General features: G+C 36.3%; 1 protein-coding gene across 6 annotated transcripts in view; it reads left to right on the top strand.

Moving 5' to 3' along the window:
- SBF2 (SET binding factor 2) overlaps positions 1 to 17,247 on the top strand; it is a 286,112-nt gene that overhangs the window by 50,884 nt on the left and 217,981 nt on the right. For 4 of the 6 annotated variants that reach the window (XM_030039019.2, XM_030039024.2, XM_030039023.2 and 1 more), the window contains exon 2: positions 2,572 to 2,660. In XM_030039019.2, the coding sequence (XP_029894879.1) occupies positions 2,572 to 2,660 (89 nt within the window). The remainder of the gene's footprint in view (positions 1 to 2,571; positions 2,661 to 17,247) is intronic. The other 2 variants (XM_030039020.2, XM_030039025.2) reach the window with 1 other exon arrangement.

Raw genomic sequence — 17,247 nt, 5'->3', positions numbered from 1 at the left:
CCTTGCCTCACCAAGAATTGAGAATTCTATCATTTCATGGTCGCTAAGCCCAAGACGGCCTCCGATCATCACACCTCCCACCAGTCCTTCCCTGTTTGTAAACAGTAGATCTAGCAAGGCTCCTCCCCTGGTTGGCTCACCTACCAGCTGTGTCAGGAAGTTATCTTCCACACACTCCAGGAACCTCCTAGGTTGTTTACTCACTGCTGTGTTGTATTTCCAGCAGACGTCTGGAAAGTTAAAGTCCCCCACGGGGACAAGGGCACATGCTTCTGAGACTACTGCCAGCTGCTTGTAGAATGATTGCAGTTCTTCAGCGTGCTGCCCTTGGGAATCGTAATCAGTATGTGCTATCATGCGGGTAAGATTGCTGTTTGGAGTTTACTCTGTGTAATTCATATGCCCATTGTACCAAGAACATCTGTTGTTAAATTTTTTTCAAGAGAAAATCATAGAACGTTAAGTGTAAAAGTACATAAACTGGAGAAAATGCTTATTACTAAATTGTCAGATTGATTCTACCTAAACACCTTGTAAAATTTTTTGTGGCTTTTAAGATAGAAGCAAACTCAAACTGTAAATTAGCAGGAAGCTTAAAGGAAGCATATTTTTGTTCCACCATAACATTGATTTATGAATTGCTTTATGCTAGCAGACTTGAGTTGTGTCAGACTGAAAATTGTTTTTTATGGTAAAGCCAGGAAAATAATGTATTCATTGCTGCTGCTTAGGTGTCTGCAGAGGAAGCAACACATATGGACTGCTACTACTAATGCAGAATTTGTACTGTTTCATAATATTGAAATATAGCTCTGAGAATTTCACAAGAAAATGTTTAAAAAATTTTAATGCTTAATCTCAAAGTTTTGTAATACAGCTTTAGAGAAAGGGTGATCCAATTGAATGTGATGGGTCAGCATGGATTATTAAAACTATTAAGAGATATTTTGAATGGTTGCAAATTTCAACTTTGCTATTTAGGAAGCTTTATGTGTAGTTTAATGAAAACTGGTTTCCTAAGTATCTGGTTTGATTTTAAATCAAACTTTTATTCACGCTTGCAGTGGTATCACCTTGCTTCCTTATTTACCCTGTTTCTCCTATGATCTACATACGGGGTAAGGGACTGCAAATACAGTGGTAGTTTAGAGCTGTGTGTGCTCTGCTTGGCTGGTTTGAATGTAACTGCTGATGGCCTGGGTGGGTGCTGCCTTACAGAAATGGTAACTGTTCAGCTCTGCTGCTTTTTCCTTCTTTTCGGAGTAGAGGAGGAAATAAGAGTTTGGGCCTCTCGTGTCTGCCCAGCAATTGACTTGCAAGCATGTTTGTGTTTTGTGTCTGCTTACCTCTGAAATTACCTTGAAATCATCCAAGAGATGCAGAAATTGCCAGAGTGAAGACTGATGGATAGGTAGTATTATTAGAGATATCTTGTTTTCTTGGATTTAAAATGTGTATGGAATATTAGACAGGTCTTTGTGCATGTGAAATACTTGGCCATGTTAAAGCAGTTTCCTTCAGAAATCAGAATAATATTAAATTTTCTATTTGCCTGGTATATTTGTAAGATAAATAAAACAGAGAATTTGGTTTTTTTTCTGTAGGAAAAGGCAAGATTTGTGCAAGAGAACAGATCATTCTTCCTACTATTGTACCATGCTTTAAATGTGGAAAACATAAGTTGAAGGCTATTGATTGCATGCTTTATGTTGTGTAGTGGCTCAGTACAAAATGGTCCTAGCTTTCAGCATTCCTTCAGGATAGTATTTATTAGTGTAAAAATTGCTTTCGCTTTGCCACATTATGTTGTGGTGTATCCCAGAGCTAAAATACAGTAAAAGAAAAAGTTATTAGTTTTTCCATATTTACTCCAGGACTTCAGCGGGTGAAGAACAAAATTCGTGTTTGTACGTGCATTCCTCTACCATTCAGGATGACGGGTCGCTACAGTTGAATATTTGTGGTGTTTCTGAAGGGCTTCCTATTCATAGCACTGTGGCTTTAAAAAAAGGAGGGGGTAAAAAAAAAAAAGACAATTGCATCAGAGAAGTTATCAGAAATCAGCAGTTTTTCCCTACACCTCTCTGTGTAGAAAGTCACTACTGACTTGTCCAAGGAAACTAACTAGAAATACTGGCAAGGAACTAGAGTATCCTGGAAAAATCATGTAGATTTTTAGTCTATAGGCTTCTTTTTTAAGACTGTTTGTTGACAAATGTTTGATTTCTTTTTAAAATATCACATTATCCATTATATTAGTTTTTAATTTGTTACTGTTTGTAGAGAGAAACTAGAATTACCAGTAATCATCTGTCACTTTGAAAACATGCATGATGGGCATAGGCCGGATGCAACTTGCGGCTTCATTTCATGTAGTGACTCCTTATGTTACTACTGGAGAATATTAAGATTGTATTTATTATATGAGTTGCAAGACACACTTGAGGAGCCTGTTCTGCCTCTTGTGGTGAAACATTTCCTAATATTGAGTATATTCTGAAAATATTCTCAAATTTACAGTGATTTAAATTTCACCAGTTTGCCTTTAAGTAATTGAATTTTATCTTTCAGCAGGCCCAACAGAAGGTTTGGGAAAAATAATACAAAGATTTCCTCAGAAGGACTGGGAAGACACTCCTTTTCCACAGGGAATAGAGTTGGTAAGTTTGCATTATATTTTGTAATTTCTGGAGTTTCTTTCACATACAATTGGAAGGTACATCTGCCTTCATGTCATAATCTGTATTATCTAACCTGACAGGGAATGGATAGAAATTACATGAGTAGAGTGGATAGATAATAGCTTTAAGAATAACAATTTTGGCTAACAGAAGATAATTTATTCTGGTCTGTACCGCTAAGTAGATATTCCTAGAATACAGAAAACGTCTGCTGCAAATTTAGAAATGGTGTGTTTAAAATAAATGTTTATCTGTGTCAGTAAGTTTATCACTGACTACGTTTTTAGAAGCATCCTTCAGATGGCAGATGACTTTTCATTGTCATGTTCAAATAAATACAAATGTATATTTGTATATTCTAGATTTAAAAAAAAAAATTAAAACTAATATCCCAATAAACTGGCTTGATTAAAATGGTCAGTCTTTACCCAGTATTCTGTCCTTGACAGATGGCATAATGGGTGCTTACAAAAGCAGTATGCTGAACAAGGCTAGTATACAGTGATCTATTTTAAATGCCCTCTATGAGAATTCACTGAGTGCCACTTCTTACCCTTCCTTGGTTTCATATTGTGAGATGCAGTGAAGAGGTTATCTTACTCATCCAGATCAGGGATTCATTAAACATATGGCTCTAAAAATCCTGCAGAGAAATGAAATACTGTGGTCATACTCTGCAAATTAGGTTTCTGAGAAATCAGAGTGAAACTCTTACTGCCGTGAACTTAGGAACTTCTGGGACAGGATGAGCTAGAGAAGGAGGTGGCCTGTAGGAAATGTTGCAATAGAAGTCTTTGTACTGTGGGACAAAATCAGCTACAGAGGACAAAGACACTGACTCTTCACTGAATTTATTACGCATACAGCAAACATAGCAAGCTTTTACCAGTATGATACGTTTCAACCAGTGCTCAGCTCACTTGTTGAGTCATAACATGCCATTGGCCATGTGTTGTCTTTTCCAGTGAAAGACAGAGGAGAGGATCTGGGTATTTGCTGCTTGCTCTCTGGTGTAGCAGAGGTTTATGTTATTCACCGTGTGCTGGTGTACGCGACTGGTTGCTCGTTTTCTTCAATAGTGTGGTTTTAATTTCTTCATAGTGAAGTATAAGCCTTGTTTTGGGGGGATGTCATACATTAATTAGTGGTGTAAGCATTATTTCTGATACACGTGATGGACAGTTACAGTGTTTGTGGTATGCTTGCATAATACTACATTTGGCAATGTAGTGCTGTGCTGAAACAATAGAAGCTCCTGCTTTCTCTAAAGTGTTTCTACTGTTACAACATTATACCAGTTTGTATAGCAACTGATGTTTGCTATAGCTGGTAATTCTCTACTTAATATATGCCTAGCCAGCATGTGCTTGTGCTTGATGACTGCTGACCGAGTTCAGATAAGTGGTTTTTTTATATAGTACACACTAGAGTTGTAGTTCATTAGAAGAGAAACCAACTTTGATGCCAAGGCTTAGGGGTGTTTTCTTTTTTTAACCACTCTCTTGGGGTTGAACTAGGTGGTTTGATCTTGCCTTAAACAACTGCAAGAGTTTGAGTCATACTAAGATTTATTTTGTCATACAAATCTTCCTTACCTCTTTCAAAGGAAGTAATGTGTCTGACTTCCAGTGATGTTTTGAAATAAATGAGCACAACTTCTCTTAGGGCAGTGAAGCTTCTTAAGTGATGTATCTGTACCCAAATGTTATTTCTTATTTAAGTTTAATTGTAGGATGTTAGCACTATAAGAAATACCTTTCTAAAGGAAAATGTGGTGCTTTTTTTTTTTTTTTTTTTTACTTGACTGAACCAAACATTATTTCTGTATCAGTTCTCCAATGACTCATTAGGCAGAGCCATTAAGACTTTAAACTTTCCAAGTAAAATGAAATCTGATGACTTAAAAGTTAAGGACATCTATCTATTCAGCCACTCGGCAAAATTAGTCAAATTTTTATTTGCTTTCCAAGTGTGGTAATAAAATTTTAATTAATTAAGATTGAGGAGTTAAAGATATTGCAAAGATCAAGCACTAAAGTAAATCACTTGTGAAAGTCAGATTTTGGCAAGATGTTTTTTTCAAGGTCTTAGATGAGTGTAACATGAATCAACATTAATTCATGGAAAGGAAAGGAGAAAAGCTGTGTTACCATTTTCTGTTTGTCACCTGAAGGGCAGCTTTAATATCATTAAGAGGGTAACAGGCAAACCTTGGGGAGAAAAAAAAGGGAGGAAGAAGGTAAGAATAGAATAGTTGACATAAATGTATATGAGAATGAAGGTAGACATATTTATGAATAGCACTTGGTTCTATGAGTAGTTGTATTGGGTTTGTGTGGCAAGGTTTTGGCAGCGGGGGGTGTTACAGGGGTGGCTTTAGTGAGAAGGTGCTGGAAGCTTCCCCTATGTCCGACAGAGCCAATGCCAGCCGGCTCTAAGACGGACTCGCTGCTGGCCAAGGCCGAGCCCATCAGTGATAGTGGTAGCGCCTCTGGGATAACATATTTTAGAAGGAAAAAAAGTTGCGGGGCACACAGAAATGGCAGCCAGAGAGAGAGGAGTGAGAACATGTAAGAGAAACAGCCCTGCAGACACCAAGGTCAGTGAAGAAGGAGGGGGAGGAGATGCTCCAGGCGCCGGAGCAGAGATTCCTCTGCAGCCCGTGGTGAAGACCAGGGTGAGGCAGGCTGTCCCCCTGCAGCCCATGGAGGTCCACGGTGGAGCAGATCTCCACCTGCAGCCTGGGGAGGAGCCCACGCCGGAGCAGGTGGGTGCCCGAAGGAGGCTGTGACCCCGTGGGAAGCCCACACTGGAGCAGGCTCCTGGCAGGACCTGCGGATCTGTGGAGAGAGGAGCCCACGGAGCAGGTTTTCTAGCAGGACTTGTGACCCCGTGGGAGACCCACACTGGAGTCAACCCACCATAGTAGTTTGAGTTAAAATCCTCTTAAGTGTACTGTTTCTCCTTTGAGTGAAGGATCTTTATGGAATTACATGGTTTCTCTGAAATGGAAAAAAAGCAGTGGTTTGTATCTGAAAAACATGTTAAGATCTCTTCACTGTGTTTTCATGAAGGAAAAAAGGGCCAAAGCTTTTCATGCCTAGTGATAGGATTGAAGGGAGATTTGATTTTTGAGTCTTGTCTTCTGTCAAAGTTAGTTCTTCTGCCATGAATCACGGAGATCTTCTTCAGCTGATCATTGGTGAAGATCTCACTACTGCCCTGCTCCTCCCCCCGCCCCGCCCCAGCTCTTTTGTAAAGCGAATTATTTGCCTGTGAATTTGGACATTGGAATTTTTTTCTGAAGTTTTTTTGCCAAATAATATAGGTTGAATCAGATAATTTGTCTTGGCATCTAGTGGCTGACATGATCTAATGGTTGTTTCCCATTCACGCTGTTAATGGCATTTTGTGAAACAAGGCAAGGGGGAAATAGTGGAAAAGACCTATGGCCACCCCCACACCCCAAGATTTAATACTTTAAGATTGAAAATGCCTGTTTGGACCCCTTGTGATCTCCATAGCTTGTAGAGATGCCGTTAGTCCAAGCTCCAGCCAAAAACTAATAGACAAAATCATCTGAGACTTTTGTGGAGGGCTTTTCTCTTTCCCCATCCCTGCATGCCCCCCACACTTCTGGGCTTGAATTTGTGTGGTCAGATTTCTGAGACAAATTAAGATAATGTAGAGAGTGGAGTTGTGCAGGTAATTTTTAAATTAAATAATAAAACCACTGCAAATAATATTTTTCATTATTTTGAGCCCAGTTTTGAAAAATGGGCTAACATGGGAAAAACTGTGCCTAATGGACCTGTCCTTGGCTGAGTGAAAAGGGATCATTTTGAGAACATCTGATCTAGGAAACATGATGACCCTATTTCAACTTTTACTTTTAGCCTTGAGTGTATTTGTAGTTTTGTTAAGTTGACATAAATATATAGAGAATTGGGTCATTATAAAATGTAGTTGCAGTTTGAACTTCACTGAAGTGTGTTATATTTGGTGTGTATATATTCTGAATTAAAGGATTAAGAGTTACTTAAACTGTTTCTGTTTTTATATGTGTAGCATGTTAGCTATGTTCTGGTCTTGTTTAATGAACACATAAGTTATGGAATAAACACATTGTCCAAAATTCAACAGAAATATACTTTATGAAATTTTATTGAAGTGTTTTAATTTGTCTTGTTAAATAAATTATGTATCTTCTGGTTGTCAGTGGTAAGTGAGCAAAGCCATGAGTCTCTGTTGAGGGAAAGATACTGCCAGTCGGTCTTGGTCAGTGTATCTTCTTAGAGCTTCTACTTGTCTGCATCTCTTCAAGTTACCTAAAGAGATTTTTCTTAATCTTACACTCTTTGCATTTACCATTTCTCTAATGGTTTCGCAGGTTTTGACTTTGTTCTATTGATAACTGAATACAGAAACTTTGATAAGTGAGCCACCTGCAAATTGCTGTGAAACATACCTCAAGTTTTTTGTAATGGATTATTGATAATTACACTAGCTAGTAAGGGCCCTAATACTTTTTTACCATTTGTTGAATTGTGTGATATAAGTGAGAATAAGTTATGATTCTTGTTAATATATATCATACATATTGACTGTTACTTCAAAAGCAGTAAGATGTTGTTCTTCGATTTGCTAGAACCTTTTGTGGGCTATTCAAGAGGAAGATAGGAAACATTTTTTTATACTTTCAGCTCAGAATCTGAGCATCTTCAGTTTATTGACAAATAGCAGTCCATATGCAGTTTACCGACAAATGTAAGCCAAAGTGAGTTTCCTCCAGTTTCATGGAAGTAAGCTGACTTTGAGGAGTAAAGAGAGATTTGTACTAATTCTTAAAGTTAATTAAGTATTTGGCTCAGAAAAGCATTCAAGTCATTGGTTTTCAAAAGAATGCAGTTAGAACATACCAATCTGATAGTTGCCCCCACATGATACTTTAAATGAACATGTTTGGGTATCCTCCATAGTCTGTCTGTTTCAGAAGTTATTTCAGCTTTACACAGATACAGCTTAAGTTTAAAAATAACCCTCTAAAATCACCTGAGACATATAGAACAGTTTAAAATTAGGATAATCGGACTTCTTGTTCTCACTTGTAGAACGAATCCTTGAGAGACTATGTTGGTTGAATGAGTTAGCTTTACATTTCTGCATATTTTTCTTATTTATAATCAAGTTTTAATTTTGCTGTATACCTTTCTAGACTTCATAATTAGTTATACATCAAAGAAGGAAGCTTTGGTATGTAATGTTACACTGTAAACTCATTTTTGTCCCAGGGCTAAATTAGCTAAATTGTCATCTGCATTACTCAGTGTTGGGAGGCTAATGTTAATTAGGCCAACGAAAGTCATACCTAGAAATAGATACATTGTCTTAAGTTTAAACTAGATATAATGTATTTGTGCAGTTTGTGAGTAGCAGGGAAGAAAATTTCCCACTGTAACCGGTGGTGGTGGTAGTAGTAGTAGTGTCATGAATTAGTAATTTTCATTTCAAGTATGTGCAAGTATAGAAAGGAACATACATTTCTAGACAGGCTAATCACCTATTCAAATAATTACTTAAATTATAAAATGTAATTGTAAATTGTAAAAACTGTTATTTAATACAGTCCTTTGAAGGCAGTGTACATGTGTTATACTAAGAGGAATGCTTCTGAAGAAAGGCTGTATGTGTCCCTTTGAGATCTGATAGGATGCCTGCTTCCTCCTAGAGGAGGAGGAGTTGATGTTCTTGGAATGAGCATATTATTCTTTTATGTAGAGCCTTGTATTTGCTGCAGATCTTAGCATTTCTGCACTTTTGAGCAGCTTCAGATATGAACTCTTAAATAGACGTGAAGTATGTCTTTTATGAAACTTTGGATTCAACTTTCAAATTCCAACTAACCTGAGACCAGAGATATGGGAAAAAAAAAAAAAAATCAAACGAGAGTAAGGGTTGGTATGTATGTATTTTCAAAGTATATCTGTATTTTGACTGACTTAGTGTATCTCAGTCTTTTGACAAAAACCAACTTCTTAGTCTTGTACAGATTTCCACTTCATGATGACGTACATCACTTACGAGTGACAGCTGAGTTCTTAAGTGAATATACACTGCTGTTGGAGCTTCACAATTGGGTGGGGGAGAAGAAAGCTATCAAAACCCCCCCACCAAAACCCAGCTAATTTGTCTTCAGAGTTGTACTGAAAAACAGAATATCTGTAGTGAACTCCTAGAGTTTTGGAGATTACGAATGCAGAGTCTGAAAATCATTACACATGCTGTCAAAACTAATACTTTTAAAATTCAAGTGCTAATCACTTAGTGTTATTTTTGTTTTACCACTTTGGTTTAAGGCAACTTTTCTAGGAAAAAAAATCTGATACTTGAACATTTTACTACTTATTTTAAATAAGACATAAGAGACAAACTGGGTTGCAGATTAGCCAGTTAAGGCCTGAAGTGATTAAAGTTTTAAGGGGTTTAATCTTTAAATGCTTTAGTCTTAGCTAGCTGATCTGTAAGCCAATTTTTCTGCAACATTAATGCTTTTAAGGACCTGAATAAAGGGTGAGGTTTTTTCCTCTTTCCCCTCAAACTTTTTTTACCTCTCAAGAATCATTACATATGTAATTATTTAATGAACAACTGCATGACAGAGCTCAGTGTAGCACTTAAAAATGCATTGTGTTCTTTCATTCTCATGTTGCAGTACAGGTGCTTTCAGCAGTTAGTAGAAAACAGATGACAGCAAAAGTATGGCTAACTTTATCGGAGTTATATTATGAACTAAGTTTATATTCCTTTAACTTGTCTATATTAGCCTCCAGTGGAAATCTTAGAGTGCCATAAATGCAGTGTATTTTATGGTAATGTCTCTGCTGTGCTGTAAAATAGTTATATTCTGGTTTTAGAATCCCACTGCTTTTACTGAGTGGATTTTAGCTCCTGGATTTTGTAGACTAGTGGGGTAAAATAATTTGATACTGAAATCTAAGGACTTGCAAGTAGTCTTGGTCTTACTCGACTAATACTGTGAAAGGGTGCAATTAATATGTTTTATCGGTTTTTTGCTTTGTTTTCAGTTGAGGGAAAAAAGAAAAATGGAACACTTTATTGTACAGTCAACATTTTTAGTAAAAATGATAAAATATTGAAGTGACACCTGTTTGGAATTTTAACTCTGTAGTCATTCCATGGAGATTATTAAAAATAGACTGTATTGAACTGTAACCTTTTTTATAACTATCAAGGTGTTTTAAGATACCCCCCCCCCCCTTCCCCCAAAATATATTGTAAGTTAACTTCTTTTCAAATCTTCAGGCGGAGAGAGCCATTTTTATAAGCTTGCTTAAGAGTTGCAGGTGTTTTTAGAATCATAGAATGATTTGGGTTGGTTTTCTTCATTCTTGGTATCTGTCATTTCCACAAATAATACTTTGCTGCATAAGACGGTCTTTGCCATCTAAGCTTTGTGTGTGATTCAGTTTCTGTATTACCTCTCCATAAGTTTTTTTTTCACCCTCTTTAAAAATTAGAGGAAAGACTGCAACATGGACATGACTGTAAGTCTCTGCTTGTGGGTTTTTTTCATAACAGTTAAGCAGAGAAGATTTTGAGACCCACAGTTAAGTCATGTGGTGGTGTAACATTTACAAATCTCTGTGATATCTTGGTATTTTCAGCTTATAACTAATAGAGTTGTCTGTGAGAAGTCTCCTGGAGACCCTGCTTTTCCTGAAGGTTCTGCAGTTTTTATTATTAAATGTTTTTTGATGTTCCTTGTTTTTTTTTTTTAAAAAAAAAAAAAAGCTCTGTATGTAATGATGGGGATAATGGAGGTACTCACTGACTGTAGTAATGCAAATGTGATTATGCTTCATTTAAATAGTGTTATGATGATGGAACTGTATCAGTATCATCATTCTGACTCCTCTCCTGCAGGTATTTGAGAACGATCTGTAGTTCTTCCCCTCAACAGTCCTGTCTGTGTTGACAGACAGATGTGCATTTTTCTCTCCCCCTGTGATTCTCTGAGATTTGAGAGTCTGCAGGATTACGGAGCATTCTTTGTGCTCTTCAGTTTCACAGGGTACAAGACTAGAGTGTAAAATACCCTTGGAATAAATGGGTTTGTGGCTAGTATATTTCAGTAAGAATTTTTTTCCCTGTCAGTTTATCCTATTATCTGTATGTACTCAGTGTGAACACATAAATGTTTGTGAATATTTTTCATGCTTATTTAGAGGAACTAAGAAATGGTCTAGACTAAAAAGGGAGAGCAACATATAACTCTAACACATGGTATGAAAATGTGTTCTGTCTCCAGAAACCAAAACTGAAGAGCAGAAATCCTATTATATTTCATTTTTTTAAGAGGAAAAATTATGGAAAATTTTTTATTTTTTAATTCTTTTCAGCTTTATTTTCCTTGAACACTTTATAGAATAGCCTGGCTACGGACATGCTTTGTCTTTTTCCAAAAATGTTTGTTTATGCTTGAAAGTTAACTTGGATGAATGCAATACATAACCTTAAAGTGCTGTATGTTTTTAAATAGCTGAACATGTTCATAACATCAGAAGAGGTTCTTTAAGTGACCTATTCCACTTTAAACCAATCATCACTGAAAATTATTTCAGAATAATTCTGTTTGAAGAAAAACCATGTAAGTTTGGAATGCAAGCAACAAAAGAGAAATTTGTCCAGAAAGACACAAACCAGTGTACCCTTTTAAGTCAGTGAAAGTACTGTAAGTGCTGTACCTTCTGAGTTTACAGCACTGTTCTGATGTTCTCCTAAATACACATAAATGAATAGAGGTGTATTTATGTGCACTGTAACATCTAGATCTGTTATTATATAAAACTACTTTTTTCTAGTTGTTTCTTTTGCCATATGTAGTTGACTGTCCCTGTCTAAGTTAGTAGTATACAGGTGTTGGCATTTATCCATCCTTTGTCTCAGCAAACAAGAGTGTTGTGCATCTTGAGCTAAGTGTGAACCAAAGAAGTTTAGCTTTTTTCAAAAGGTAAACGCTATTCTGAGATGGCCAGAGATTAGACATGAGAAGACTTTGGATAAATAAAAGGAAGACAATGAACTGTTCTCCTTGTCCTTTGAGAATAAGGTGAGTAATGGTGAGTGGATTCTATAGCAAAGAAGATTTGGTGTAAACAGTAAGAAATGTTTAAATAGATGGAGCTCACACTGCTTAGAATGAAATTTTGGGGCAGTATTATTTGTTTTTGACATTAGATACCTATGAGGAATGACTTGTGTGAAGCTAATAGTAGGGCATGAAAAGGGGAATAGCTTGGATAGTCTCCTGAGGTTCTTTTTGGATTTGTTAATCTGAAAAGCTAAGGCTTTGGCTCTCTATCTGCCTGCTTGTTTGCTTCTCTGCAGAGAGAGACAGTAGTAACTCATTGGGAAGAAACGAAACTGAGACATCAGAATGGTGGTGAATGAAGAAATCTGTGTGGATTACCATGAGAGATGAGATCTGGTCTCTAGGTATGATTGTCAGGTGTTTGTCCTTGCTGTTAACTACAGCAAGCTTTTTCTGAAGAGTTCTTCATGTCACTGTTTCATCAAGTTCCTGTAACTACCAGAGAGGAAGAGAGAAAATTAAACTTGGGCAAATGTAATAGCCCAGTAAGGCATTGAAGTGAAGTACCTCAGAACCACTTCCCAATTTGTTGTTTAAAATACCCATGTTTTGTTTCAGCTCATTATTACAGATTATTATTTGTCAGCCTTCTGTAAGAAATTGGAACTTTTTTTATGCTTGAAGTGCAGTAATGTAGGCAATTTTTTGACTGAAATTTTGGGGGGCGGGGAGGAGGTTGGTTGTTTTGATTTTTCTCTGTGTTTGTGCAGGGAGCTGAGAATTTGTGTGGTTGTGGAGAGAGCCAGAAAGCAAGACTGTTGTCTATTGAATTATAACTGTATATTCAGTTGTCACAAAGCTATCCTTTCTAGGGTTGTGTGAAGGAGCAGAAAGGCAGATAATGTGCATCTAATCAAACACAGTCTATTGGGCTGAATACAAGATTGTGAAATTTGAACTGGGTCATTGAATGTGTTCTGGGAATCCAGAAATAATTTATTGGTGAAGTTGATTCCTATGACTATAAATCAGTTTGGAATGTTTTCTAATAGTTCAAGAAAACAGACTAATGGAAAATCAAGGCTATTTTACGTTTTTCTGAACAAATTTGTTAATGGTTTGTGTTTTGTGCTAAGAATTTCCGATCATCTGCTCAGTAGTACTTGTAAATCATGATATTCGCCCAACCCCCCGATTTGACCAACCTTTTAATTTGTACTCTTTTTATAAATTTTGTTATGTTTGATGCTGGTTTCTTCTGCTGGCTTAAATCGTCTCAGCAGTTTTAAAGCCTGACTTCTTAAATTTGAAAACTTTTGTGATGCTTTTATACAGTATAAGTGCTTATTCATAATATGTTACAAAAGGTGTATCCTAGTTGTGTTCATTAAAAAAAAAAAGAACAATAATTAATATTAAGATGACCCTTCACAATTTTGCATATTCTGTGTAATGCAGCTCACTGTATTGGTCAGCCCTTGTATTATGCAACTAGAAGCAAAACAGAAACATTGGTGCAGAGACTTTTTGCTGTTTCCAATTTGTGTAACTCCTGGTTTTCCTTTCTGGACTCCATACAGGGCAGAACAGCTGTGTGCTCTAAACAATACACCTGGCACAAACACCTATGCGGGCTTGGGGAAAAAGTGGCTGATTTCAGTGGTTCAGTGTCTGACTGAGACTGTGCCATGCAGAGTCCTAGGGAAAGGACTTGGAGGCTTATTTCTAATTTTTTTCAAAAGCAGCGCGTTGGCCTCAAGCACAGTCGCTAACTGAAGTGTCAAAAGGAGTTGAATTTATAAATCCTGAGGTTGGGATGTTGGTTTGTTTGTTTATAAAGCAAAGACTACTTAATATTGTTTTATTACGGCGTGTTGATGCTGTCTTTTGACTAATTGCATGGAACTGGCAAAACCACTTTCAGATCTTCCAGTTTTTATTGTACAGCTTTGTTAGACTCTTTTATCTATTTCCTAATAACATATAGCATATTGTTTTCTTTTATACAAAACCTTGTATTTGTAGATGGAAAAAAGAAAAGGTTGTGAATGAACTTGCTGGTGAGAAGATATAAAGGGTAGCTAGACTATTTAGATGATGCTCTTTCTCCTGTATAATTCTTTAATAATATGATCTTTAATAATTTCTGATTTTAATAATTTCTGATGGTGCAGGCCAAAACCTTTAGAAGTCGCAAATTTCTAAGATGAGAGTGTTAATGCTGCAGGCTGATCCATGAAGTGTTATAACCTTATTTAATGTTGCTAAGAGAGACCTCTCTCAGGTATGTTTAGTTGCAGTGTCTGTATGTTTTTCAAGGACAGGCTGTCAAAGGATCACTTGAACAGGTGCTTTTATTTAGCTGTAATGGATACCAGGATAAACTAAAAAGGAATTTTATTTCTATATCAGCAATAGAGTAATAAATTAAGCATTTGAACTGGCCTGTAGTATGGATCTCTAAAGCTCCAACTTTCACAGATTTGGAGATAAGGCAGTTCAAGATTTAGTTGTGGCTAATGCTACTTGTACGATGATCCTTTTACAGTTTGTAGTTCTTTCTCAGTTTGCAACCCATTAAATCTGAGCTGCAGAGTGAACCTAGGCAAAGAGGAAGAACACTGATACCCGAATCTTCTTTTGAATGGCTTTTGGAACATATTCTCAAGAGCTTCCCCGACCAGATATCGCAAATCTTGCAGATTTTAATGCAAGTTGAGAAGATAGGACATGACACCTCCCATCACCTGTACAAGGGCCCATATCCCAACTGTCTTTGTTTTGATATGACTCTTACTGTTACCAGATTTCTTCATTTCTGCATCTGTCTGTCTTTATTTGTTTGTTTCTTGTAGCTACTGTGTTTTCCTTTGGGGGTAAAGAAAAAGACTGAAATGTCACCTGTGCTCTGCATGTTTCCCTAACGTAAAAATACTGCAGTACCTGTCTTCATTTTGTATGACTTCAAGAAAAAACAAACCAAAACAAAAACCCTTTGCATATTAAAAGCATAAACTTGATCATTGTGTCATGGTCCTGAGGAGACTTTTTTTCCCCTCCCTGTCCTTTTGGATTTATGTATCTAACTAAGGTACTACTGAAGTTTTTGAAGAAACTTTTCTGTCTGGATTTTGTCATACAGGTGTCCCCAAACTACTTGCTTGTCTTTTCCTTGCACTGGCTGGTTCCTTAATCTTCATGAGAAACCATCTTTTACTTATGTCAACAAAAGGAGATATGAAAAACAGATCACACTCAGATACTGAACAGGTTTTCAGTTATCCTCAAGTGAAAAATGTCTTTGTTCTTTTTTGTTGAAAGTATATATATTCTGACTTGAATCTCTGCCAAGTTACTTGAACTAAAGCAACCAGTATATACATAAAATTAGGAATAAAGCAGTTTTAATGTAATAAATAATGTATAATAACACCCCCCATCCCCAAATAAAATGATCTGCTGTTTTACTGAGCTGCTAATATTCCTGTTGTCATTCTGCAATGAGTTGTGAGGAATTTAATATAAGAACTGGCTTTAACTTTGTGGGTGTTTTTCCCCTCTGTCTCCATGTCTTCAGAACTTAAAGTTTTAGCTCTTTACCCAAGTAAAGGCAGTTAAACCCAAATCCATTCTAGTGTGTCTCTAAAACAAACTGGTGGGACAAGGTCAGATTATGTAATTACTTACTGTAGATTGACGCAGTATATTACACTGGATTATAATCAAGCAAATATGCTTTTAGTATTAAAAATGCCCAATGCAGTTACGATTTTGGTGCTTTATCTTAGGCTTACCTGTGAGGTAAGAGTGCAGAAAACATTCTTTTATTCTAAAAAAATATAAATAAATTCACAATTTTGGTCCAAGAGAGAATACCTGCTTTTGTAATTTACTGAAAAATCTGCATTATAATGTAATATTTTAAAAACAAGTGGTATTCCCCTTCTGTAAATGGCATACACAAAATCAACCTCACAGCATTTTTAACTGTATTGTTTCCTTTTCTGCATGCGTTATAGCATGTGGACGAGAGAGATGTTCATTAAAATCACGGCTTATAAGCTTAGAATGAAGAATGAATTAGATTTAATATCAAAATAGTGGGATAAGAAGTGGGTACTAAAGTTACAGTGTGCATTTGTGACCTCAGTGTTTTTAACATTCTTCGAATACCAGATTTGTCTAGTTCTCGGCATCACCTCATGATTATTTGCTATAACTGCATACCAGAAAAGCTTATTTCACAATGATTTTCCTTCATTCTGGCCCAGTAATATACTTGTAGAGACTTGTTGGCATTTGCAATTTTTAAGATTTGTTGTTGGATTATTTTCCTATCTGTTTCGTGTCTTGTATATTGAATTTGATCTCCTTCTCCCAAATAACAGGAATTGGAAAGACGTCTCAAAAAGTGGGTGAAGAGTACATTCTCCCCCAAGCCCCCCCCCCCCATCCCCACCCCCCAAATTTAGATATTTCGCTCGTATGACCAACGTGTGTTAGCAGCAGCAACTTCTATATGAGCAGCTTTTCAGTATTCACAGCAAGTTACCATATTTGCACTGAATAACAAAAACTGTTAGGAAAAATCACTTGCTGTTTTTGGTTACGACTGAATCATTTATATAAGCATGTCTTCAAAGTTCACTATTTTGAAATTCAAGATTTGTTTCTTGTTCCACTTTGATCAATACTATTACTTAAGAATGTGTTTTGATCATTTCATGTCTGAATGTCTTTCATCTAAAAGATTAGCAGCATTTCCAACTGTGTAGTTGGAAAACTGTTTAGGAATATTATAATAAATTAATATCTGCAATTTCCTTTCTTCTTAGGTAATACAATTGTGAAAACTTCACAAATTGAGAAACTGTTTCCAATTTATATAACCAAAGAGATATTAAGTGAATGGAAATCCATTAAATAACAATCATTTTGTCAAGTTTGATCAGGCTTGAAAGATTGTTGATGTTAGCTTTTTGTAATAGTATGCCTCAGCTGAAGAAAGTAACTAGTTGAGTTATTTTGAATATGGCTGAGAAAGCGTATTGCAGTAATAAATTCTGTGGTATCATATGCAATTAATAAATATTTAAGTACATTTCAGTTGGGTTTAAGATGAAGGCATATGAGCGTTAAATTTTGTTTATTCTGGCTGCCACAAACGTAATTTTGTTTATTTTGCATGGCAAAGGCTAAGTAGGTAGTATTCAGTTAAGTGTTCAATAATACATTTTCCAAAATATTTCAGCTTACTTCCAAGGTGAGCAGTGATATAATTAAGGAAAATATAATCGAATGTCAGATTTTTGTGTTGACTTTGGCTTTAGAGTGCAAGTAGTATAGTGTTGTGGAAGAGTTCAGCTAAAACCACTTAACTCCTCAGTCCCTGAGTTCACGCTGTGAATTAATAGAGATAACCAAAGCGGGTTGGTTTTATTAAACCATTCATTT

The sequence above is a fragment of the Aquila chrysaetos genome, chromosome 16 (assembly GCF_900496995.4).
Source record: "Aquila chrysaetos chrysaetos chromosome 16, bAquChr1.4, whole genome shotgun sequence".
Taxonomy (NCBI): domain Eukaryota; kingdom Metazoa; phylum Chordata; class Aves; order Accipitriformes; family Accipitridae; genus Aquila; species Aquila chrysaetos.
Note: the sequence above shows the minus strand (reverse complement) of the source record. Positions and strands in the feature narration are given on the sequence as shown.